This window comes from Eulemur rufifrons, chromosome 7, assembly GCF_041146395.1.
Source record: "Eulemur rufifrons isolate Redbay chromosome 7, OSU_ERuf_1, whole genome shotgun sequence".
Lineage (NCBI taxonomy): Eukaryota > Metazoa > Chordata > Mammalia > Primates > Lemuridae > Eulemur > Eulemur rufifrons.
The window spans coordinates 135,467,778-135,495,240 of record NC_090989.1 but is presented as its reverse complement, the minus strand read 5'-3'; the positions used below and the strand labels follow the sequence as shown (position 1 = coordinate 135,495,240).

Sequence of the window (27,463 nt, the reverse complement as noted above, 5' to 3'; positions counted from 1 at the left end):
CAGTAGCGGGGGCACCATTCATACTGTTTTCTTGTTTTTGCTCCAGAGGCACCATTTACCTTGAGTTCCCCGTGAATGGTTTCTCTGGGAGTTGTGCAACACGGCACAGCACTACTGTGGGAAGATCGCACTGTAACTATAGATTCCTCATGCTGTTGGACATAGCCCATGTGCAATGTCTGTCACTTCGTTAAAAAAATAGAAATAAGACCATAAAAATGATTTCCATTTAGATACATTTTAGAAGCCAATAGTTGGGAATAGGTAGATGATTATTTTTTTCCTCTCTTGAAAGTATTTTTATATTTACATTTAAGTATGAACCTCAGTCTTATTCTGAGACTTTACAGCCCCTCAGATGAAGTAATAAAATACCACTGAAGGTTCTACCACAGTCTTCCTCTAATCCCACCACTGGGCAGGGGGGAGGAATGTCATGTTTCTCACATTGATGCAAATCCTAATTTAGGATTTATGGTTTTGTCCTTTGCTGTGTTGAAAGTTGGTGAAGAACAGGTAATTAACTTTTTAGAGTAAGTCTGCTCCAAGCCATACATTTTATTAGGTATCTGATTTAATCACTTATCATCCCTATGCTGCAGATGTGAACTCATGGGCAGAGAGAGTTATTTTCTAAAAAATTCCAGGCTATATAGTTAGTAAGAGGCTAAGCTGAGATTTGAACCCATGATTAATGTCATACCAATGCTTGTCCCTTGATTTTCCACTTCTCATTAGTCTGGAGTAATGAAAGATCCCTCTTTGTCAATACCATTTGATATTACATATATTAGATAATTTTACTTATATGATATTTGAAATTTCTGTTTGGCTCAGATAATTCCAAGTTAACTGTAGTTGTTTCCCTCTATGTTTAAAAGCTTTTATTACTGTAACCTCTGTGAATTAAGTTGGTAATGTTATAGAAATTAAATATCTGAATTTGCCTCTCCTCCTTTAGATTCCCTGAGGGCTGGGTTAGAACTTTTCTGGGTCATCATTAAATTCTTAATTAGGTCTAGTCTAGGGTTTAACAAGTAGAAAGCATTCAGTAAATATTTGTTCAATGAATGAATGTTAGGATGATATCATGAAGTCATAAGATTTGAAGTCAAATATGTTTCTGTTGTTTAATCAGTCAAGTAATAAATTATATACCTTTTATTTGTGGTGTTAACCACTAAGAAAAAGAATCCTACCTTGCTTGAGATAACTGCCAATAGAAGAGAATGTTTTTTGCCTTGGTCTCATTGAGTGGAAATATTGAGAAAATCCAGTAAATGCAACTTGGTTTGATTCCAAAGTAAGAATATTTAACGTTTTTTTAAACCTGAGATAAAATTTTAGGCAGTTGAGTTTTAAGCACAATTCAAATGAATATTTTATGAAAATTTGTTTTATTTTCATCAGTTTTAAATACATTTAAATTGATTGTTGAAAAACAGTAGGTATTTTATATATTAATTCTCATGTAATTTTTGCTTTATGAAAAGCAGTGACTGAATGTACATGATTATAAAGGTAACAGTGACAAAAAGGGATTTCAGATCACACATCAACTGTTACATATATTGGTTTGAAATTGTGCTATTTATTAATTCTTTAGAATTATTACTTACATAATATAAATTTTTTCCGTTCATCTGGTTTTAATTTTGTGATTTTAAGGTATGTGGACCTTTTTCATTCCTAGACTCTGCCTCCCTAACTTACCAATGTATACCACTTACTCATGTACAAGTGTTTGTACAGGTGCTATAACTAGCCAATGCACTGACTCAGTAGAGTCCTTTCAGTAATATTCTGTACTTATTTTTGTTTTGCTCATAATTATTCCCAAATGAGCTTATTTATAACATGTTCAGGAGGAACTTCCTTCTTCATTTTTGCACATGCCATTAACAGTATCCTCAGATTAAGGTTCTGTTATAAGCCTGTTTGTATCTGGGCAAGTTGGTCTTCTTTTTGTTAGGCATAAGGGATTCATTCAGTCTAAATTTGGCCTTTCATTTTATTTTATTGAGCTGTTTTATACAGTAAAAGGAAATTTGGTAATAACCACAAGCCCAAACCCTCATTTTCAAAACAAGGTAAAATTTGGAGATGGCTTAACCTAGGTGTAACAAGTACGTGTTTGGGTTTCAGACACACCTGGGTTCCTTATCCCTAATGTGCCACCAGGTACCCTTGGGCAGCTAACATCTTTGAATCTCACTTTTCATATCTCTAAAATTGGAATTCCTGTATTAAACTTATCTCATGGGTCTTTTCTATGATCAGGGAAAAGACTGTGCTATGTATACAATGCTAAATGTGCCCCTTGGAGACTTGCTATTATCAAATAATAATCAGCCTGTGTCCTTATGGAATATCCTATGTATCAGAATTCTAAAAGAGTTAGTGTACAGATTGAGGAAGTATAATAGAAAATAGAAATTCTTGATTATCTTTAAATCCTAGTATTGAGATATTCTGGACAGCTCTATGAGCAGGGGTTAGGTGTTAGTTTATTGCCTTAACCATCACATTTTTGCTTGCTTGTTTGTTTTTTGAGACAGGGTTCTCTGTCTCCTTGGCTAGAGTGAAGTGGCGTCATCATAGCTCACTGCAACCTTAAACTCCTGGGCTCAAGTGATCCTCCTGCCTCAGCCTCCTGAGTAGCTGGGACTACACGCGCGTGCCACCACATCTGGCTAATTTTTCTATTTTTTGTGGAGACAGGATCTTGCTCTTGCTCAGGCTGGTCTCAAGCTCCTGAGCCACTGTGCCCAGCCTAAGTATCACAGTTTAAACAGTATGTATTATTATATTTTGACAAAATGTTTAAAAGCTTAAAGGATAAAATAATGATCTTCCTTTAAATAGTTGAACCATTTTGACAAAATATTTAAAATGTGATATGTCTCTCTTTTTGAAAATAGAGTACTGATCACTAACTAGACTTTTTAAAATCTTGTTTTAACTATTTTATCATTGAATTTGTTATCTGGTATAGATTTGTTATAAATAACAAATGAAATTACATAGTTATTTAATGGGAATGACAGAGGGCTCCCCAGTTGTATACCCTTTAAGACATAAATTTTACCCCCTAAGATTGCCTTCTGATTCTTAGCTTGTTGTAGATAGCTGAGGTTGTTAGATAGCTTAATTCTATTTTGATGAGGTCTTACTCTATCTTCCTGATACTGTTAGGCTTTCAAAATTCAATGTGCAGGGTGTTTCAAGGCAAAAGTAGCTTAGTGTAGTGCTTGGCAGAGTAGGCATAAGATAGTTCCTAGTTCTGCCGAGCCATGATGATAATAAATTATCCTTTTTAAAAGGTTCATAGTTTCATCTTAAATTTGCCATTTATGTATTTATTTCTGTTCTGAAATAAGAATGACCATGTATTTTGTTGGTTAAAGTGATAGTTTTCTAAATTTTGTTTTGAGTGTGTGTGTGTATATATACACGCACACACTTTCTTTATCTGATTATATATATAAATCATTCGGATCGTTAGATAATTTAGGGATATTTAGGAGTTATCAGATTAATTATGTAGCACTGAGTTTTATTGGGTTAAAATACTCAAGCTGCCTTTCTATTTTACAGGAGTGTGATTTCTCAAGTAATTAAAATAGGAATTTTAAGGTAATTTACCTTGTTAAAGAGGTCACGTATGTACTGACTTTATTAAGTTGACTACATTTTTGGAAATAGATGTTTTCTTACCTCCATTTTTAAGCTACTTCAAATCTCTTTTTTAAGAAACAATTTTGATGGAGGTAAGATATAAATAAATTATTTTATTGATTAGAAATCAAAACAGTATTTTAATATAATGATCTGATAGCAAAGTACAGACCCAGCGAAATTTGAATTCATATTGGAGGTGTGATGGTGAGAGGTGGGAGGTAGGATGTATAGGGAGTAGGAGAAGGGATTTTTAGATTAAATTTCATCATTTCAGATCATAGCTGAAAAATGGAAATTACATGTTTTATATCATTGCATTCAATTTTTATGTTAACTTATTTTGCTATCACCTGTTAATTGCATTGACTTAGCAATACGTGCCTTTAATAGGTTAAGAAATGAATATTGACTGGATTAGCCATAGGGATTGTTTTATACTTATTGCCAGTGCTTCCTCTGTTATGGTTGTGAACTGCAAATCGTAGGGGCAGTTTGAGACTGTAGTTTGAAAGCAGCAAATTTCAGATGATGGGGGGATTGCTGCTTCTCCCCACATCTACCATAAGTACAAGTATCTAATTTGAGGACTAAATCCTGTTCACTGAGAAAATTTTTGTAGAAAGGCAAGATTTTTCTACAAAAAGGCAAAATGATAGCATTTTCAGCTTTATTTTTCAAGCTGCCTCAGGAGGATGGCACATAAATTGTAATAAATGAATATTGGTAGACAAATTTTGATTGGGCCTATTGGGTAGGGATCACTTACTGTTTAATGCCTTGAATCACTCTCCTGTCACAGCTTTTGCTTTAGTTTGTCATCTGAAATAAATTCACTTGACCCACGGTTTATAGAATGCAGACCAAGGATGTTTAATCAAAATTTTTTACTTATGTTGTTGATGGTGAATTAAACCTTTAAATTTGCCCCTTTTCACCTTGTTCTTCATTGTTCAAAGTAGCTATGGGGCTTAAACCCTGACTATTCTCTGCCTGTCCAGCTTTTTAAAGGTAGTTATTGTTGAATAAAATTTATGAAGGATGTACCCCATTCATTTTCTGGATCTTTTCCTCACTACAGGTTGAATCTTTTCCAAACTGCACATTGGGACTTATTAGTAATTTGCAAAAACAATTTAGTGGGTTATGACAAGCATTAAAAAAGAAAGCAACAGAATAGAAAATAAAAGAATACATTACAAATAGTAAGGACTCATTGTTTTGTGAAACTTTTTGTTTTATACATACATGACATGTAAACAGATATGTATATACTGGGTTGTGATACAAATGTATTTCTTTTTAGGGGTTTGCTGTTTAAAAATAAGTTGGAAAACTATTGCTATAGATTAACATTTGATTACATTCTTTTGGGAATACTACTTTTTTAAATTAAAGTTTTAACAAATCCAAGTATTAAGTATTTAGATTAAAGTACTTATTTGATTTATAAATTAATGCTATATCAAAAGGTTTTTATATTGGAGAATTTAATTCCTATTTCATTAGCAGTAATAAATTGAGATGTAATAAGGAAGAACTGCCAACAGGTTATCCTCTGTTCAATTTCAAATTCATCAACTGCTTAAGCTTTTAGGCTCATGAGCAAAAAAATTGTAATATCTACAATTAGCCAAGACTTTGTTTAATCAGTTTGACTCAGAAATACTTGAAATGTTACAATGCTTTTAATGGGATGATCATTTAGAAAGGACTTACATGGCAAATTCTGTACAGATAAATCTTACCTTTAATGCTGTGGCAATTGAACCTAATACTCTGTTACTATATCTTAGCTGCTTTGAGATTTTATAAGAAGCAGGATGAGACACATGAAATGCTTAATCAGACTGAACTGTAATTCTTATATTTTATGTTTATATTTTATGTGTATTAAAGCAGACTTGAAAGAAGATAAGTATTATTTATTTTATAGGATAATCCTTAGAGACTTAGATTTTGTTAGAGATCTGAAGGAGATTCTATTTGGTTTAATAGTTTATTGATGGAGGAAGGAATGAATCTGATTTTATTTGATAAACTATAATTTTATTAATAAAACTCATAGATTATGTATCTGAAAGCAAAAAAGCAGAATATGTTCCTATATTCTATTTTTTCTTTTTGTGTATCTTAATGGAAGAAAGTTTGATACTAATAATAAATATTCGTTTGGATACTGAAAGAGATCAGAGGTTGATATTGAGTATCTCTTAGAGATGGGACTTAAGGCTAACTAGATTATTTTAGTTTTCAAAATTTTTACAAAGAACGTACATAAATTTTGTAATACAAATATTTTTAAGTATCTGAAGTTACTGTCTCATAGCCACTACTTAAAGATTAGTACAATGATGTTTTCTAAAAGAGTTAAATTATTTTGCAGGGATTGGACAAAATGGTCAGTTTTTCTAAGACTACCAACTGGATTGTCACTTTAGTATCTCAAAAATGGCTTTAATATTGACCTATGTGTTTATTTAACTGTAAAAAGTGTAATGAAAATTATATAATTGAAGTTTAGGCTCTTGAAGAGTTTAAATGTTTTTAAGTATTGCTGTCATCTTACCAGAAGTCCTCTAAATTATGGCATTCTGGAACTGTGTCCTTTTAAGAGGTTTTCAGTCAAATCTAAAGAGTGTGTTTGAGCTTTTGATTACTGTTAGAAAAGTTTTCAATGGAACCATTATAGAACTTTATGCATCTTTCTGTTTAACATTGTATCTTTTTTGCCTGTCACCTACTAATGTTCACTCCAGATCATGTATTAAAAATGCTGATACCTGGCCAGGCTTGGTGGCTGGTGCCTGCAGTCCTAGCAGTTGGGGAGACTGAGACGGGAGGATCACCTGAGGCCAGGAGTTCGAGACCAGCCTAAGCATAGCAAGACCCAGACACTACAAAAAGTAGAAAGAATTAGCCAGGCATGGTGGCACTTGCCACGTGCCTGTAGTCCCAGCTACTTGGGAGGCTGAGGCTTTATGCCAGTGCATTCTAGCCTGGGCGACAGAGTAAGATGCTGTCTGAAAAAAAAAAAAAAAATTGACACCTGACTTTCAGGTTGGTCTCTTAACTACTCAGCCCATGCAATCCTCCTGTCTCAGCCTCACAGAATGCTAGGATTACAGGCCTGAGCCACCGCGTCTGGCTTTTTTTTTTTTTTTAATTTTTTTTTGTCCACTGTCTCCACTTCCTTTCCTATCCAGGACCATGTCTTCAACCTCTCTCTTGTTGTTTGAGGACATTAATCAATGTGTTTTTCTATAGTAAATATTTCAGTAAATCCCTAATCCTTGATAATTCTTTTTGGAGTGGGGCTGCTCAAAACCACTGGAGAAATTAAGTCACGTAGCATCATAGATTGGTGCATAAATTCATGTTTCCATCTGGTTCCTCAATAAAAACATGGAAATACTGCTATGACTTTCTAATTATCTCCTGTCCTTTTCAGTGGGCCTATTAAATGTTCTCTGCTTTCTTCAGATTGTACCCCTTCATTCCTCAATCGCAGCAAATATTTTACTTATTTCAGAGTCAGTAGAAGCTATCAGAAGGGAGCTCCATCATTGTCCTGCTGTTTACATGGATAACTCAACTCAGATTTCACATGTCTTACATAGAACTTATCAAACCTTTTCTTCTTTCTGCATTTCTTATTTCACTGAATAGAACTGCTATCCATTTGGTTGCTCAATAGTTGAGATGTGATCATTATCCTTGACTTTTCTTTGTCTTTTTCCAAACACCAAATCCAGTATATTCAGCATCCTATCTCTTGAATCGGTCTACTTCTCTTTTTACTTCCTTTGACCGTCATAGTTCAGGCCTCTATCTTCATTTGCCTGGCATAATGCAGTAACTTTCTAGTTGGCTTCCAGCATATAACTTTCTGCAGTGTATCCTTGCAGAGGGATCTTTGTACAACACTGATTATCATTCTCCTGTTTAAAGCCTGTTACTCTCAGGGTGAGCCTATACTCCTAAGCCCTGAAAGGTCTCCATTTCCCCCTCTCCATCTTTTTCTGTTGCTACTGCTCTTCCCACCTGTTACACATTTCAGCTATACTCAACTTCTTTTATTGGAACCTACTAGATTTTTTTCTCATCTCTGGGTCTTGGCACATTATAGCCCCACTCCTAGCACAGTGCTTGGCACGTGTAAGGTGTTTGATAAATATCTGTTGGATCATTGAGTGAATAAGGGAAGAAATGAGAATGTCTTGTGGTAGGATAGTTAAAAAAATTTCTGAAAAAAAAAATATATATATATATAAGCATCCAAATGATTCAGGTAGTGATACAGTACACTTAAAATCTTTTATTCAAAGAATTAATTGATAATGTAAGGGCTACATGGATATTTAGAGTAATGCACATAATGTTTTTAGTAAGATGAAAATTTATATGAAAGGAATAGAAATCCATTTATATAGAAGAAGCCTGTGATATAAAAGTTGGTGCTAAATTTTCTTAGATTCAGGTTCAGATGATTTTACAGCATCATTCTTGATTGCTTACTCTGTCTTCTCCCAGAATTCATGAGGAGGTGACTTGAGAGTATGAAACCATTATTACAAATGGAAAAGCAAGAGACAGTATGTGTCCCATCTATGACAAAATCAATGTATTTTTTTCCCAGATATTAAAGTTTTTCAAATTAAGGGCCGGGCGCGGTGGCTCACCCCTGTAATCCTAGCACTCTGGGAGGCCGAAGCAAGTGGATCGCTCGAGGTCAGGAGTTCGAGACCAGCCTGAGCAAGAGTGAGACCCCGTCTCTACTAAAAATAGAAAGAAATTATATGGACAACTAAAATATATATATATACAAAAAATTAGCCGGGCATGGTGGCGCATGCCTGTAGTCCCAGCTACTCGGGAGGCTGAGGCAGTAGGATCGCTTAAGCCCAGGAGTTTGAGGTTGCTGTGAGCTAGACTGACGCCACGGCACTCACTCTAGCCCGGGCAACAAAGTGAGACTCTGTCTCAAAAAAACAAAAAAAAAAACAAAAAAAACAAATTAAGGCAAATAAAAGCTATGTGTGACTTGCTTGAGACATTTCTAGCATGGAATATTTATTGTATTTTGTTTTCATCATCACGTACAGATATCATTAAGCATTTGTTGTATATACACAGAGTTAATAAAATCCTATGTAAAGAAAATTATATATTCAAGGAGCTTGAAACAAGTTGGGAAATGAAGGTGAATATGTAAGGAATAAATTCAGTTTCACTTAAATATAAAATGTGAAAGTAACACAGTATAACCAGTAAAGATGATCATGTAATAGGGTGGTACTAATACCTAGTATTTAATTTAATGCTTATTTTGTACTAGGAACTTTTCTAAGGTAAGCTTGTTATGTGCAAATATCTTGTTTAAATTTTTTTAGCCTGTCAGTTGTAAATACTGTTAACCCCATTCTACAGATGAGGAAACTGAGATCTAGTGAGATTAAATAATCTACCCAGCTAGTGAGTGGAAGAACCAGAGATTGAATTCAGGCTATCTTGATCTAGAACCTATATCCTTCCTTCCTTTATTTATTTATTTTTTAAGATAATGGTTTTAAGATGCAGTTACTGTGTTGCCCAGGCTGGAGTTCTGTGGCTGTAAACAGGTATGATTATAGCAGACTGCAGCCCTGAACTCCTGTCCTCTAGCCATCCTCCCATCTCAGCCTCCTGAGTAGCTGGGACTACAGGTGTGCACCATTGCACCTGGCTTTGAACCTGTATTAGTTTATCTTTAGCTGAAAGAAACTGGTTGGCAAATTGTATTATGTATGTATAGGTAGAGTTTTTCAGTATCTAGTCTTAATTTTATGCTAATGTAATTTGTGGAGATAATTTCCTGGATTAGGTTACTGATTACAAGCTGTTCCTCAAATATATGTTATCTTAATCATTTAATAAGAATTTATATAATGTTGCATTTTACCTTAATCACTTAATAAGAATTTATATAATGTTGAATTATTTAAACATGATTTTGCTTTTCAAATTCTACTTTATGTTTTAGTAGAAATAGCTACCTATTTTAAGGTTGCTGTTTGTGTTCCAAGTGAGAGAACCATTCCTGTATTCAGTTTACATCTTCCAAAGACTTTATGAAACCTCTATTGTAGTTTTCTCTCCTATTCTTTGTCTTTGTCAATTTATCGTTTTAAAAATTATGTTACTATCATGTTAGTGGATATTGGGATGGAGAAGAGATAAACACAAATCCATATCTTTGATCTGTTATGATTAATCTGATGACCTCCAAAGTAGTTTTTCTTTACTCCTTTGCCTTCTGTAAGCATAAAGTGAGTTACTGTTGTAAGGAGGCTTCTCTATTTTTATTCACATAACAATGTATCTCCTGTTAGAGGACAAATATGCAAAATATTGGGAATATGTTTGAGATTCTCCCAACTTGAGAGAATGCTAAATAAAATGGGACCATAGTGTATGTTTAAATTGAATTAGTTCAATAAAAGTATTAAATAGTTAAAGTTTTAGGTTTTATTCTTTGGAGCATGAGAATAATTGCCATGTGGAGTAATTTTGATTCAAATATGGGTAATTTGAAAAATAAATACGATCTTGACTCCTTAAAAAATACTAGTAAGTATCAAAAAGTAAATGGCAATAACCATTTGTTGTAATTTGTAAAGACCTGGCAGTTTACCCACATAACAATTAAATTTGACAATATTTTAATCTAAATTTTAAAGTTCTTACTATTTCAGAATTTACAGTTTTTATCTCAGTAAGTAAAAACAAATCTAGGGAATTTTGAGTGTTCTAGGCAGGGTGCTTTTGGTTGCCTGGAGTCAGAAATTTATTTAAACTCACTATATTTAGAGGTACTTGTGTAAATTTATAGAGTTCTCTCTGGAATCCAGGAAAAACTGAACAAAACTTTAGAAACAGGAAAAATGAACATGGCCTCAGAACAGCCATTTCCAATCTTCATCTTTCTCATCTCTGGTACATGCTGCTTTCTCAGATCAGCTTGAAGGCACTCTGGTATCTGCATCTGCTTCAGTTTCTTGTAGATTCTTAAGTAAGGTTAGGACTATGAATTTTAATTAAACATATTAATCAATTAACTGTGGTGGAATGCACAGAGGGACATTTCTAGTATATTCAGTTGGCCGGGATGAGTTAATGTAGAAGTGTTCTGATTTTGACAGCTGCTTTGAAATGTGAACCTTTAGAGAAGTAAGGCCTGAGGATTGTTTTGTAATGTTTTAAAAGTGTGCATATATAAAAAGATTTCCAACCCACCTTTATTTATCTAAAAGTGTTTTCTTAAAACTGTAATTGGAATATTTTATAGAGTAAAATTATCCATATGACATGATTGAGATACCTATGCACTGACGAGTAGCCTTCAATAAAACTCTTAAATGCAAGTTTTAGATGCATTTTTGCCTGTAGAGTTCAGTTTTTATAAAGGAATGAAGGCTTTAGTTTATGTTTGCCTTTATGCACATTCATACTGACTTTTGAGGAAGAACCTAAGAGATTTTTTTTTCACCTAATAAGACCTTAAAGTACTAGAAAGCAGTAGTTATTTTTAAAGCAGCAGTTCTCAATGGGTGTGTGTGTTTGTGGGTAGGTTGGGGGAGGGAGTTGTTTTTGCCTTTCAGGGGACATTTGGCAATGTCTGGAGATGTTTTTGTTTATCACAGCTGGGGGCTGGGGACGTGTGTGCTACTGATATCTAGTGAGTAGAGTCCAGATTTGCTGCTAAACATCCTACAGTGCGTAGGTGTACAACAAAGCCGCCTACAACAAAGTGTCCAGTCCACAATGTCCAGTCTGAGGTTGAGAAAGCTTTTTCTGAAGGATTAGAGTCAAGGATCATAGAGTAAAAATTTCAAAAGAGTCAAAATAGAGAAGATTTAAGGTTTTGGAGTTAGGAGAAGTGACTCCTCACTGGTTTCAAATGACCTAGAGGAAGTGAGAGAAAGCATTTTTCTGCTGAAAGCCCGAGTTTAAATATATTTGAATTTACTATATTAAACCATATTTTGACTTTAGATCAGTTTCAATTATATTTTAATTTTTACCAATCAGATTTTTAAAAATTTCATAGATAAAATTTTCTAGATAACTGAGCCCAACATGACACCTATATCTTTGTTATACATTTATGAATATGTAACTAACTTAGCGTTTTCTCAATGCAAATATAAATTGAATTCCATCTTTGTTCCTAGCATTCAAGTGTGGAGTTTTTTTTTGTTTTTGTTTTTGTTTTTTTTTGAGATAGAGTCTCACTTTCTTGTGCCAGCTAGAGTGTAGTGGTGTCATCATAGCTCACTGCAACCTCAAACTCCTGGGCTCCAGGAATCCTCCTGCGTCAGCCTCCTGAGTAGCTGGGACTTTAGGCATATGCCATCATGCCCAGCTAATTTTTCTATTTTTTGTAGAGACTGGGTCTCACTCAGGCTGGTCTCAAAATCCTGACCTCAAGTGATCCTTGCTCTTCGGCCTCCCAAAGTGCTAGGATTAACAGGCGTGAGCCACTACACCTGGCCATAGAGTATTATTTTTAAGAAAAATAGAGGTTAGGCACAGTGGTTCATGACTGTAATTCCTGCACTTTGGGAGCCCGAGGTGGGTGGATCCTTTGAGGACAGGAGTTGGAGACCAGCCTGGGTAACATATCGAGATCACATCTTTAAAATTAAAAAAAAAAAGAAAGAAAAAAAATAGAGATATATTGCATTTTGCCATGATATTTATTTCTGGAAAGTTTTTGATAACACAGAAATTTTTACCCTACCTGTATTTTATTTGTGAGCTAGGTGGTTCAGTGATTTAATTCTCAACACATTATAGATATACCTCAAAATTTGATTCAAAACCAAATTCTTGAGATGCTATGGGCATTTGCGACAACTTTTAAAAAATGTTTATAAATCTGCTTCACTGTAACACATTGATTATTTAGTATTACTAAAATGCCCGTATGAAATATATAGCTCTACTATATCCTAAATTTGGCTAATATATAAATGAAATATTTATTTAATAGTATTTTGCCTTCTTAATATTTACATTTTTCTGGATGAAATTAAATGTACAGGTCTGTTAAAGCAACTACTAGATAAGTTTTTTCGAACTCTTAATTTTTTTCACCTGGAGCAGGCATTTAGCGTCATTCTCTTCAACATAAGCACAGCATGAGAGAAAAATTCTGTGTTTCTAATCATAACCACTAGATGGTGATCTTATGCACTGGTGAAGCCCAAGTTTTAGTGGTGATGAAAACCGAAGTGGTTGCCCAAATTAAGCAATGTTAACTCAGCAGTGATATTTCGCAGTGTGAAAGGTGTGGACTGGCTCTGCTCCTCACTGAAACGTATGTTTTAAAATGAGACAGATTTCCATTTGTTTTACAGGGGTTTTTACTTCCTCTTTGCTTGGCTATTTGCTTCAAATTTATCTGTGGGAATCAAAATAAAATCTCCATGTTTGTTACAATATTGATGCTGATTTATTGTATTGTTTTTGCTTCTTATGGCAATAATTTCAGTTTTATTAGCTATTACTGAATTGCTAGTACATTTAAAGTATTTAAAAATAATTCAGTGAACATTTTTGTGATTGAATAATTTATGTTTTACTTAATATATTCCCTAAGTAAGGAATATGAGCAAATAAAATTATATGCAGAGCAAATAACATTATATGCAGTTTAATTTAGGGGAAGGTATGTGGCTTAGTGGAATAAGCATGGGCTTTGAAATCAGACAACCCTGGGTTTGAAAAATGATTAGCTGTGTTACCTGAAGGAGTTCTCGTGAGAACTACAAATAATGATTGTGAGTGGCCCAGTGAAAAGTGCAGTGTCCCTGGAGGGAGGAGGACATGATTTTAAATTCTGTCTTCTCCGAGCTCAAGCTGTGGGGCCCTGGGAAAATTATTGAACTTTTCTGAGTCTCATTTTCTTCTTTCATGTATTTGGGAGGGTAATAATACCTGCTTCTAGAACTGTTTAGGGTAAGAATATATAAAATGCACACAAGAAGTTTTAATAAATGGAATCTGTTGTTCTTATCCTCTGATACCATAAAAGCTAGTAATAACCACAGTGTATGTCTATGTGCAGTAAGTAAGAAATAAAACCTCTTTACCCTTCCTTTATTAAAGAACATCATTCTTCTCAAACTTCTATTTCTATAGAGTTTAGGAGAATGTAAAGTAAAAACTTTAAAGAATTTAAAACATATTTTCTCATAATTAAAATTGTACACCTTAATGCACCCTCTTTTTTGTCAAAGAGAACCATGGGTCCTCTGCTTTATGTCAGCAACATCCTCATCTTTAGCAGTTACATTTCTGTGTTGTATCCTATCCTGAAAAAGTGACTTCCCATCTGTAAAGGAAACTTAAATAGATACTACCTATACTTTCTTAATCACTTGAATGCTTGTACAATTCTCAATCTAGCTTAAAATTTCTGGATTCCCCTCCTCTTTAGCTGACTGAAATTCACAATTAGAGAGTTCTAAGCTGTTTTAGTTCTTCTTTTTCCTAAATTTGATTTTAAAAAATCAGTTAATGTGATTACATAATTTTCTGACTGTAAAGCTGAAAAATGTTAGAACCTTTCCACTGTGCCTACCATTTCATTTTTAGAAAATGGAAATGTGTTGAGGAAAATTTTGAACCATCTTCTGTAGGTAGTGGACTTTGTGAAATGTTTACTAAAAATGTTAATTACTTTGTTATCAAAGTTGTATCTAGTTAAAATAAGAATTGATTGTAGTTTTGAAAAATTGACTAAAATATCACTAATATTTTACCTTTAATGAACTGATTATTTTTGATATTAAATGTTATATTGAATTAATAGATCTTTAATATCTAGAGAAGCATGATTTTTATTGAAACATAGACCAACCCATGTATCCTTCTATATTTTATCTGTTCATATAAACATTCTCACAAATAAGTTTTATCTGTTTTAAATCATAAAAATGTGATCATATTAAATATGTAACAACTTGCTTTTTTTCTAAATACTGACATCTATTGAATAATACTTTGTAGTTCTATCTCATTACTCACAATATCTTTTTTTTTTTTTTTTTTTTTTTTGAGACAGAGTGTTACTTTGTTGCCCTGGCTAGAGTGAGTGCGGTGGCGTCAGCCTAGCTCACAGCAACCTCAAACTCCCGGGCTCAAGCAATCCTCCTGCCTCAGCCTCCTGAGTAGCTGGGACTACAGGCGTGTGCCACCATGCCCGGCTAATTTTTTCTATATATATTTTAGTTGGCCAGATAATTTCTTTCTATTTTTAGTAGAGACGGGGTCTTGCTCTTGCTCAGGCTGGTCTCGAACTCCTGACCTCGAGCGATCCACCCGCCTCGGCCTCCCAGAGTGCTAGGATTACAGGCGTGAGCCACCGCGCCTGGCCCACAATATCTTTTTAATATTCCATGGTAATCAGCCATTCCCCTGTCTATTTGCTTTCAGGTGGTGTTGTGTTTTGTTTTGTTTTGTTTTATTTTTCCAGTTTGAACAGTAAATATTCTTGACTTTATATTTTGTTACTTTTATGTCTTCAGAGTAGATACCCAGAAGTGATATTGCCACATTGAAGGGTATGCTGAAAAAAATTTTAAATGAATTGTCGCTAGCTGATTCTCCAAAAAATTTTGAGCAATTTACATTCCCAGTAGAAAGTTGTGAGAGTGTTCCGGGCTCCCTAACTTTATTAGCTTTAGATATTAGTTACATTTTTTTTTTTTTTTGCTAATCTAATAGGTCTTAAATTGTATTTGCTAAACCAGTAGTGAGAGTGTCCATTTGGTTATTGGTCATTTGTATGTTCTCGTAAGGGAATTACTTGGCTCATCTTCTTTTTCCATTTTTCTATTACTTTTTTTCCTTTTAATAAATCAAGAAGTTCCTTCTATATTATAAATATTTATTACCATGTTTATTATACTGCATATATTTCCTTGTGTTCTACTTTGTCTCTTTGTTTATGGTGCTCTTTGCTTTAGAGACATGTTTAATTTTTTATATACTAAAAAAATCTTTATCAGTCTTTTTCTTTATGGCTTTATGGCTTCTAGGTTTCTCATCTATAAATTTAAAAAATTTATAGTATTTTATAATATTGGAGTGGGTTAATAAAAAATATAAATTTATAAAGTTACCATTCCAATTATTTTGAATTCACTTAGAGTTTATTTATACCTGTGGTTTGAGGTAATGTAAATTTCATCAATTTAGACAGCCAAAGGAGCCTTTTCATTTAATAAATAAATTACCGTCCTAGATTACATATTTAATCTGTTTCTTGATTCTGTTTTAACTATTTCTGTGTTGGTGCCGTAATGTTTTGCATACCATAGTTTTGTAATATATTTCATTATTTGTTAGGCTAAGTGGCCTCTTACCTTTTCTTTTCTTTTCTTTTTTCCCTCTCCGTAATTTGATTGGAATTTTCAGGGAAACTTCAAAGTCATTTACTCCAGTTAAAAAAAAAAACCCGTTAAAAAAAAAAACCCGTAACCCTTTGGGATTCTGATTTATTTTATAATTTTTATATTAATCTTTTAAGCTTTATTATTATTACTATTTTGTATATTTAAAGTCTGCCCACCCAGGAGAATAGTCTGTCTTTCTGTGTATTTAGTGTCGTTCAATAAAATTTTATAGTTTCTTTTAGATTAAATTTATTTCTGCATAGGTTATTTTGCCCCCATCATATAGGGTTCCCCCCCCCGCTTCCATCTCTAGTTCATTATTGATAATTTTTAATAAAGCCACTGGTTTTTATTTATCTTGTAACTGGCTGCCTTCAAATGAATGTTTTTATTTGTACTAATTGGTTGGCTCTCATATTGTAGGTACATAGTCATATCATCTGCAAATAAAGATGATTTGATTTTTGTTCTATTTTCTTTATTACATTAGTCTAGCATACAAATTGATGGATTATCCTACAGATAGCGGACTCTTACATCTCCTGTGACAAGTGAAATCTTTAGTATTGTACACTTTAATATGTTTGCTATTATCTGAGTAATGATTTTATCATTTTTAGACAGGTTCTTTTTATTAATATTCCTATTATTCATGTTGAAAAAGTCTACTGAAGGTAATGCAGGAATAGTAAAAGATCAACAGCACTAGGTTCTTTTTTTTTTTTCTGGAGACAGAGTCTCACTCTTTTGCCCGGGCTAGAGTGCCATGGCGTCAGCCTGGCTCACAGCAACCTCAAACTCCTGGGCTCAAGCAATCCTTCTGCCTCAGCCTCTCGAGTAGCATGCGCCACCATGCCCGGCTAATTTTTTCTATATATATTTTTAGTTGTCCAGATAATTTCTTTCTATTTTTAGTAGAGACGGGGGTCTCACTCTTTCTCAGGCTGGTCTCAAACCCCTGAACTCAAACAATCCACCCGCCTCGGCCTCCCAAGTGCTAGGATTACAGGCGTGAACCACTGCGCCCGGCCAAGCACTAGGTTCTTAAAAACCATAGTGCAGCACCTGAGAGAAGACATCCATCCAAAATGTACGTCAAGTAAAATAAAATGATTTTTGAACATGAATAGATTTCCTTAATTATCTGCATATTCATTGTGAAGCACATTTCTCAAGGCCTTCCTATATGAAAATGAAGAATGAAATTAATAGTTGAGCATCACACATACAAATTAGGGAAAAATACCCTTGGTAATAAATTAATAGAGGTTCTACTTTAATGTTTAATGTTTGAAAGAATCTCTTTTGAGCAATAGGGACTTGGTGACATAGGTTTTTGATGGTCTAATCATAATTCTTGGTTCTGAACTAGATAGTGTAGGATTTAAGTAATCCTAGTACTTCAGGTGCTTTTTAACGTGGCTTTTGAATTTTTAGAATTAGCAAGAGGGCACAGCTTAGAAGGCTTCATTATGAATACTGAATAGCATGTAAATATAATCAATCTTGATATGAAAATATAAATATAACCCAAACTGAGATGTGGAAGAGATGTAAGTAAAAGGGTGTGTGTAAGAGAGAAAATTCTATTTTTTTCTTTTTGTGGAATAAACAGATACTTTCTAAAATTGGTTAACCAAGACATAAAATACATTATTTAAAGTTATAATGGCAACTCTAGCCACTAAAACCGATTATAAGCTAGAAAGAGAATGTGGTTGTATCTGGCTGAGTGGAAGTGGAAATGGTAGGAATGCTTATTTGGGGGCACTTCTCTGTAAGACTTGAATTTTTTTAGCATTTAAAGGTGAATTTAAAAATTACTTTAAAATGTAGTTTAACTGAAAAAAGCAAGTTATATATAAAAACAGTAAGTGTATAATATATGCCACCTTTTTTGTAAGAATGTATATACTTCTATTTGCATAAAAACTTTTAGAGAAATGGTTGAAAATGGGATGAAAAAACCAAAGGAATAAACGAGACTTCTGTGTATACCTGCTTTTAAACAAAATTAACCTAAAAAATTCTTTAAGGAACCAAATGAAAGCCTGTTGATTAAAATGTCTGAGTTTATTTGAGTTAATATCTTTTAATTTTATCAAAGAAAATAATAAACTAAAACTTACTTTTACCTTTCTATTTAATCTGTAAAACTTGTTTTTAAACTTTTATTTAAATATCGTTTGGTAGTATAGTGGCCATGATAGTGTTATGATAGGAAATGGTGGAGAAATGGATCTTTTGGGTTTTGATGAATAACATTTTGTTTTGCAATTTGGGAAATTAAAAAGTTTGTAATGCATTCAATTTCTTCTTTCTTTTTTTCTCTCTGGGGTCCCTTAACCTTTTCCTCCTCCCTTCCTCCCACCCAAATTCTTATGCTCGTGGCTTTTATAATCCAGTGAGGGTTGGGGGAACCAGGAAGACATGTGCCTGCCCAGGAGGTCAAGCTCTCCAGTACTGGTGGGGAAGGCCAAGGTTTTCCACAGAAAGTAAATTTCAAGAGGTCATTGTAGAAATTGGTATTGAGCTTGATTGTTTGCAGATGCTCCTCATTCTGGGCTTGATGCATTGAGAATTTTTAAAATCATTAAATGACATACTTCTTACTCTTCTGTTTGTTTCTTCAGATTTATGTTCATTTGCCAAGTATATATCATAAGGTGAAAATTAATTATGTGTGTTAGTATAACTTGATGTTATTGGGGTTTCTAATTCTTGGAGAAGTTTAATAAACTTTAGAAGCTTTAGTTGTATTTGAAGGATATGGCATGTCACCTGGTAGCTACAGTCTCTCTCTCTATAGAGCTGTAAAAGATAAAACAAAGTATTTTCTTCTGTTTGACACATTCAATTTCTTATTTTGTTATTTATTTAATGCCTATTGTCAGTGAGTTCTATAGGTTTAGCTGGTAGTAAGACTTTTGTTGAGGGATATAAGTATTTCTATAGAAAATATCATTTAATTGCTCTGTTAAAATGTAGAATTTAATGGTACCAGGAAGCAGATCTGTGTATTCAAAGAGCATATTTTTAATTTAATTTAGATTGTGTTTTATATTAATTTGATAAACAATTGATTTTATTTATTCATGTTCAGTTAAAATTTTGTTTTAAACACTATATTTAGATGTTTACTTTTCTTAAATTTCATTAAACAGCTGTAGTAAAGGAAAAGCATGGACTGAGAAAGACTGAGTTTGAATTCTAAACCCACTGCTTACTGGCTCTGGGACTTTCTTAAGTTAATTAACCTCTCTGAGCTTTAGTCAGAGTTGAGAAGATTAAATGAAATATTTGAAGGTTAAATGTGCTGCACATTAAAATATATATGATGGTATTTAGCATAGTTTTGGCACATAATAGATGCTTAACAAATGTTTGTATTATTTTCTACAAACCCAGAATAACAAAATACTATTTTAAAATATTGATTCTGTCTTTCTATACACATTAAAATATTTATTGAAGAAACAACATAAAAAATAAAAAGGATATAACTCACCCACAACTCCTCAATCCTATATTTTTTTATAGTATAATAGTGTTGAAAATGCCATCTCTAAGTGACTGTGGAAGTCCCTGAGATCCTTTCCCTGAAGTCTGCAAGGTCAACACTGTTTCCATAATAATACAAAGACATTATTTGCCTTTTCTACTGTATTGAAATTTATCCTGATTATGCCAAAGCAATAGTGGGTAAAACTGTTGGTGCCTTAGCACAAAACAGGGCACAGGCATCAAACAGCACTGGTAGGCAGTCTCCGTTTAAAAAACAAAATGAAACAAAACTTTCACTTAAGAATGTCCTTAATGAAGCAGTAAAAACTATTTTTTAAAAAATTAACTCTCAGCCTTTGAATGCACATTGCTTTAATATTCTGAATGACAAATAGGAAGCGTTTATAAAAATGCTCTGCTACATGCCCAAATACAATGGTGGTTTGGAGGAAAAGCACTCACTGATTGCTTAAACTGTGAACTCTACTAGCTGTTTTTTTCATGGAACACCATTTTTACTTGAAAGAACAACTGACAGACTATGATTATTTAGGTTCTGGCGTTTGACAGGTATTTCCTCAAAAATAAATGAAGTGAACTTGTCACTTCAGTGTAACAATGTACAAAATGCTCATTTGAAATGGTTTCAGATTCCACATTGCAAGGAACCTTTAAGGAATTACTACTTGTTGAGTTTGGTGAAGTATCAAAGAGGAATATCCGCAGTTACCTGAAAAGAATATTAAAACTCTCCTCCCTTTTCCAACAGAGTATATGTGTGAACATGGATTTTTAAGTGTACCTCAACCAAAAGGCAAATCATTTCAGATCGACTATCAAAGTAGATGTGAGAATCCAGTTATCTATTAAGTCAGATATTAAAGAAATTTGCAAAAATATAAAACAGAACCATTCTTCTCACTAAATTTTGTTGTGATTTTGAAAATTGTTATTTTTCATTAACTGTTATGTATGTTAACATGTAACTTATAACTAAATGTGTATACTACTTTCCAAATCTGTTACGCTGTGACCCTGTGTAAATTGTAGTTATTAGCTTGGAAGATTAGGTAACTTAGAAGGCAGCGATTGGCTGTACCATAAAAGTAACTTAGAAGAGTTCATCCCTGCAAAGCACAGTGACCTAAATCAGATATGTACTCACTGTCCCTGGAATCTTCGAGGGACTTACTGCATTACATTATCAAAAGCAAGGCATTTCTATATTACTATGGAAAGATTTCGTCCAGAGAAGAAGTTACCCGTATGTACCTAGTTAAGATCTTGTATTTTACTTACAAACAGATTTGAATCTTTCAAAGTTTTAACAGTAGTGAAGCTTGAAGAAATGTCAGGCTTATTAGCGCTGGCTTAGAATAGTATCATCCTCTGTGTCCTTGGCTGTGGAAGTCATCTGCTGAAGAGTAAATCCTCGTGTAAAGTTAGAAATGTTTGTAGCATCTTTATTCTTCTATAAAATTAGTTCTTTGGTTAGTTAATATTACCTGAATGAGGCTTTAAAAATTATTTGGTTAAGATATTAGGAAAGAAATCACTTATCTTAATGGTTAAGTATGTTTTGAAGCTAAACCAAAGTCTTAGATAACTGTGAAATTATTCTACATGGTTAATAATCATAATTTATGGGAGTTGTTACTTTTGGGCTATAGCCATATGTCTGTCTTAAATAATGGAAAAATTAACTTGTGATAGGGATCCCTGATGGCTATTTTAGTAGATTTTATAAACCTTGGGATGTCAAAAAGGATATTAGACTAGGTTTATGGTATATTTTAAAATAATCTTTTAATAATTTTTCACCCCACTACTAAGCCTTTGGTATGTTAGGTATCATCTTTGATAATTTGACCAAGAAAAATATAAATTAGATTTTGCTTTTTCAGGCAAGATGAATGACTATGAGAGGAATTATTAAAATGTGTTGTGAAGTTATGAAATCTGTTTCTAACAAAACTAGAATTGATTGATTTTGCTGGGATTCCCACTTGTGAATTGAATTTTGATATTATCATGTGTTGCTGGGCTTTTTTGTTTATAAAGTGGTTTACTAAATTTCAAAATATTGAGTACCTGTCTGTGTTAGAGCTTTAATTGGATTCATAAGGCGTCTTTACATGGAGCCAGTATAAATTTTTAGCAGTGTCTTGTCCTTTGCAACATACTGAACATTCAGCAAGTATGTATTAGAGAATTTACCAAGGTGCCCGGTACTGCTTGATGCTGGAAAATACAACGGTGAGCAAAACAGACCTGATTTCTCCCTTTTTTGAATTTATTTTTCAGCTTAGGGGACAGCTAAGCAATTAGTTACAGAAGTAATTACAAGTTAATAAATACTGTAAAGAAAAAGTACTGTATGTTCTTAGCATGTATTACAGTGAGCTTGTTCTGTACTCTAGAGGCTAAAGAGCCCATGTAACCAGTACTCTAGAGACCTGGCTTTTAAAAATTTTAGTTCTTTAACTAACAGTGCGATCTTAAGCAAGTCACTTAAGCTTTTTGTATATCGTTTTTTCTTAGCCTAAAAAATGAGAAAATTGAACTAGAAAAGTATAGCCGATTCCATATCTATGAATCTGTTAGGTCTTATTTATTCCTTAGGAATGGAAAAGGTTTTTTCCATTTACCTCTGGATTTCTTATTATGGGAGGTCACATCTTAGCTGTAAATTAACTGATAATCTGCACATTTGACTATATTATAGTTTTCATTCACTGACATCTCCCCAATATGTGGAATAATGCTTGGTACATAGTATGCATTTAGCAAATATTTGTTGAACGAAATGGATAAGTTCCTTAGTTCCTAGTACTTAAGGAAATGAAACTTCTTTCATGATCCTTAGGATTCCTGGGGGAACAGGGCTATTATTCAGGGTAAGAATAGACAGACTATATTATTGAGGAAGTTCTCACTCTCTCCTGTTGGGTTACACTGGAAAAAGTAGTAGAACCTTAAAAATACCCAGCTAATGATAATCTCATGCTGACTGATGACGGAGGATCTTCTTTTTTGCTGAAGAACACTGGATCTTTGTCTTTCCCACCCCTTGTGAGTTGTTGGTGCTGTTCTGCACATTTTAATTATTAATAGGTAGTTATGAAAAACAACCACTTTTTGTGTCTATGTGGGTGTGAGTGCTGACTAAGAACTTGGAATGAGTGCATCTCTTCATAGAAATAGTGCTATAAATATTTATGATTTATAATTTAAAGTAGAACCTTGATGAATCTTGCCATTTGTCTGTGACTCTTGTATCTTGTAATCAAACATTTGACAGAGCTAACCCAAATCCACTTAGTTACTGGAGGCTATTACCTGCCAGTTTTAATGCTCACACCTCTTTGAGTTCCTTTGTTTTCACTTTCTTCAGTTTTTTTCATGCTCCCCACACTTTGAAATGTTTTCTTCAAATTCAAATTGTCTTTGTTTCCAGTCATGGTATTTGAAATAAAAATTTCTGAAGCTTTTGTTCCAGCGTCTGAATCTATCTAGTTCTTCCTCTTTGTCTGCGGACAAAGCATTTTTCCTAAGGCTGTTTTTTTTCTGTGGGAATCACAATTGCCAGAGTTTAATATTTCTTATATAACTTTCCTATTTACCTTTACTATGTCTTCTCTGCTTGTTTTAGAGTAATGAATGGATCAAAAAATGCCAAGTGAGTTCTTTAGAAACCGCGTATTAGCTTTTGGCTTTTCATTTCATGAAACAGTCACTCATGATTGCTTCCTTTAACTGGATTAGAAATATTTTTAAGATTAGATTAAGATTTTAAGATTTTTGTCCTGAAATTTGAAGTTTTCTAATATTTAAGTTCAGCTCTTGCTTATGGGTGAGGATAAGGTTGTGGTTTGGGGTTGTTTTGACGAAAATTGTGGTTTCTTTGGGACAACATTGTTATTTAAATATACTTTGATGATTGCCCTAGACATTTTGGAGAAAATATTCTGACAGAAATAAGTATTAGGACACTCTTTATAGATTTAAGGTTGCTTGTGTAACAATAAAAGTTTATAGTAACTTACAGTGCTTTCTTGTGAACTGGAATGAACATTTCATTTTCTTAAGGATTAAAACAATGTAAATGAAGTGAGAGTGGTCCCAAGAAAGGCTACTAAAATGATTAAGGGCATAAACGTTTCTTTTGCAGGCCTATTTAAAGAAATGACTCATCTAACATAATTCAAGTACATGGAGTTCAAATTTTGGTGTGCACCAAAATCATATAGAGAAGTTATAAAAATACAGATGCTTGGGTTCTATCTCTGGCATAGGGCAAGGGAAGCTGAATTTTAATAAGTTCTCTTAGTGTGTCTGAATGTATAATAAATTGAAAATCTAAAAATCTTGTAACATAATACATTGTAGATCCACGTGAAAGTTAGTTACAGCATCTTGGCATTTTAACCCTAGATACTTAGATACACATTTCATAAGAATAATTCTCCCATACAACCATAATGCTATTTTAGGATACATTTTAAATCTTATTCTTTGTATCAATTTTAATTAGGAAATTAATAGTTGTTGATTTCAGTTACTGTTAAGACTTCTCTAATTAACCTAGTTTTAAATCTGTATGGTAGATGAGAAAATACTCTGATAGGAAAATTGAATAGTGTATTCTTCTTATTCAGATTGAGTGAAAATGTGGGCATCTTCTCTGGGTTTTACACTTGTACTTGGAACTTTTCACTTGGTGTCTTGTCCCATAGCTCCTTAAGTTATATACTATTCTGTTTGCAGATGAGAACCAAGATTGATAGGTGAAGTGGCTTTCAAAAACTTTCATATTTAAATCTATCTCTGTATTCACACAGTTAAAATAAATCAAAATAATATAACAAATAATAAACCAAGAAGTCTACCTCTATTGTTATGTATAACTTTGTTTTATATAACAGTTTTACTATTTTATTATATGCCCTTCTAGTGTTTCATGCAGATTCAAATACTGTTCTGGGGACTTTCTTACACAAAAGGTAGCATACTATAATGTGGTTCTACCTTGTATGTATTTCATTTGATAATAGGTCTTAGACATTTTTCATGCCAATATGTAGAGAGTGTCCTCATTTTTTTTTTTCTAGTAGCTTGTATTCCACTGGGTCATGTGCCGTAGTTTTTACTTAGTTATTTCTCTTTTAAGGAACCCTTGGGTTGTTCCCAATCTTTTCCTATTACAAGTAATGCTGCAATAAATAACCTTATACGTGTGTCATTTCATATATGGGGAATTTAATTTTTCTTTATGGTTTTATATGGATAATTTTTAATTCTGTTGTTTTCTATGTTATAGTACAGTAGTATACATAATTAACTTATTTTATAAATAAAAATATGAAACCAAGACTAAATAATTCCCTTAAGATTAGAGTGGGGTCAATCCTGTATTGATAATTTGAATGTCTTTGTGTGTTCCTCCTGCCATGGCTTTACTTCTTTTTCAGTAGGCTTTATAAGCAGTGGCCTACGTGACTCACTCATTTGAGGTTAAGAACAAAAACATTTTGATGTCAGAGGTTGCCCTTTGCTGTTGATATTTTTAGTTTTCCACCATATTCTTGGAGGTAGAAAATGAGAAAGAATAATCTTTTCTAGATGCAAATTTAAAAATAATTGACATATTAGCAGATTGACGTTTGAATTTTTTTAAATTACTAAAAGTAAAACATGTTTGTTGTAACAAAAAATTCAATACTATAGGATTGTCTGTCTCTGTGGTCTTCCCCTTCGCTTTTCTTCAGAGTGAGACAATGTGAGCAGTTTGATGTTTTGCCTTTTAGATATGTACATCCATTTTATTTGTATGTACTTTAAAAAAAGAACACAAAGTTGTACTCTACATGGTGTTTTAACTTATGCTATGTTAAGAAATATGGCTTAAAGCATTATCCTAAAATGATAGAATTTGAAACAGTATATTTGTTTCAGAAAAGCATTGCCACCATGAAATGCCTACTTTGTTCTCAGGGATTTTCAGGATATAGCCATATGTATACATTGGTGGATTACTTATCATGTGTTAAGATGGCCAGTTTGTGTGGCCTACTAATATTTGCATTTATAGCAGCAGACTCTGCCTTCTTATTTTTTTCCATACCTTACTGATTCATGTTTCATAGTTGTTGAAAAGCTAGGTAATGTTTTTAAGAGAAGGGAGAAATAGAGGTTTACCTCCCCCCACCTTCCTTTATTACAGTGTTAGCGCTATACATTTTTTTAGACTTTAAAAATTTTAACTTTTGTTTGTTATGCAAGTTACACATGAAAATGTTCTCATTGAAAACCAAATCAATAACAATAAAATAGTATTCTAACTTGACTTTCATTCAAACCCAGTTCCCCTTCTAGAAGCGAGAAGGTAACAATTTGCTATAGATCCTATTCAGGCTTTTTCTTGCTTTTTACTTAATATAAATAAATGTGTATAGAAACGTGGAAATAAAATTTTGGTTTAGTCGTGCAAGTATTTTTAACATAAATGTGATCTTATTTTACTTCCTACAATCTGCTTTCTCATTAAACAATATATCTTTGAGATCTTTTCTTATCAGCACATTTAGATCTACTTCCATGTTTTGAGTCTCTTTTCAAACTGTTTCATAATACTCTTAATATGAGATTGCTATCTCACTACTGACCCACATTTTTGTTTGATATGTTTTTCATTATTAGAAACAATGCCTCAGTGAAAATGAAGGTTTAGAGAAGGTGAATGACTTGCTCAAAGCTTCACAGACAGTCCAGTGGGAGCAGGCTGGGTAGACCATGAGATGTGCCAACAGACATCCTTTTTTTACATGTCACTTTTTGCACGTGTGGGAGTATTTTTCTGTGATAGATATTTAGATGTCAAAGAGTATGTGTATTTTAAATAAATATAAATAATAAATATAGTAATAAAATAAATATAAAATGAACATAATAAATAATATTCCGAGGTTGCGTAAGAAGCTGTTTTTGAGTGTTAGCTGATTAGTGTTAGTATATCTAACCATGTAAGCATAGCTGAATAGACATAAATTTTTTGTTTGTTTGTTTGAAGGTGAGGGTTAAGTGCATTGTTTTGCTTCATATCCTGGCAATTGTGCAGGCTAAATGAAAGTTTGGAATGTGAGCAGTTAATCCTGTTTGAGAATAGACAGGATGCTACCTCTCAGGATACGACAACTTCCATATTTTCTACTTAGGAGAGAGTTTGTCTTCTGTACCTTGCACACTTAGGAACTAAATGACATGAAGTCATTAGAGAATAGCTAAAGATTTTAGAATATGACTTGGCCAATGGATGGTAATTATTAATTATTTATTCTTGTACATTTTTGGTATTTGCTTTGGTTTCCTACTTAGATCTTTCCTTAACTAAGGAAATGAGAATGTTATGTGGCAATTTGATTAATCATTCATTGCCTGTCTTCTTAGTTCGTTATATGAAATTGTCTCATGCTCCCCGTCCTTTAAATATGGAGCCTTAGAAAGTCTTTTAACTTCTTTGAGTTTCCTATATTAAGTTGGATGCCAGTCATTCAGAGTCATATACAAGTATCTCTTGATATCCAGATCTGTTTAATTTTTTACAGTTCGGATATATAATGTTTAGAAAGTAAGTTTGGATATCAAAAGATTTGCATTTTCTTAATGTGCTGTGTCTGGTTCTGAGTTTTGGGTAGCAATTAGTGGTAGTTTGGATAGCAAGGCATTTATTTGAATATTTAATCAAATTGATTCAGTTCTTGAGTTTAGATAGTGAAAATTTAGACACTGAGAATTTGGATCGTGAGGAACAATTGTATATGAATTTGCTTTGTATACCT

General features: G+C 33.2%; 1 protein-coding gene across 12 annotated transcripts in view; it reads left to right on the top strand.

Annotated features, from left to right (window-relative positions):
* The window catches only part of SLC4A7 (solute carrier family 4 member 7), a 112,349-nt gene that overhangs the window by 9,459 nt on the left and 75,427 nt on the right, over nt 1-27,463 (top strand). For 3 of the 12 annotated variants that reach the window (XM_069473331.1, XM_069473335.1, XM_069473333.1), the window contains exon 1: nt 20,857-20,889. The exons of 7 other annotated variants lie outside the window; for them this stretch is intronic. In XM_069473331.1, coding sequence (XP_069329432.1) covers nt 20,857-20,889 — 33 coding nt within the window. Of the gene's footprint in view, nt 1-20,761; nt 20,890-27,463 lie in introns of those variants that run through there. 2 more of the 12 variants (XM_069473337.1, XM_069473328.1) reach the window with 1 other exon arrangement.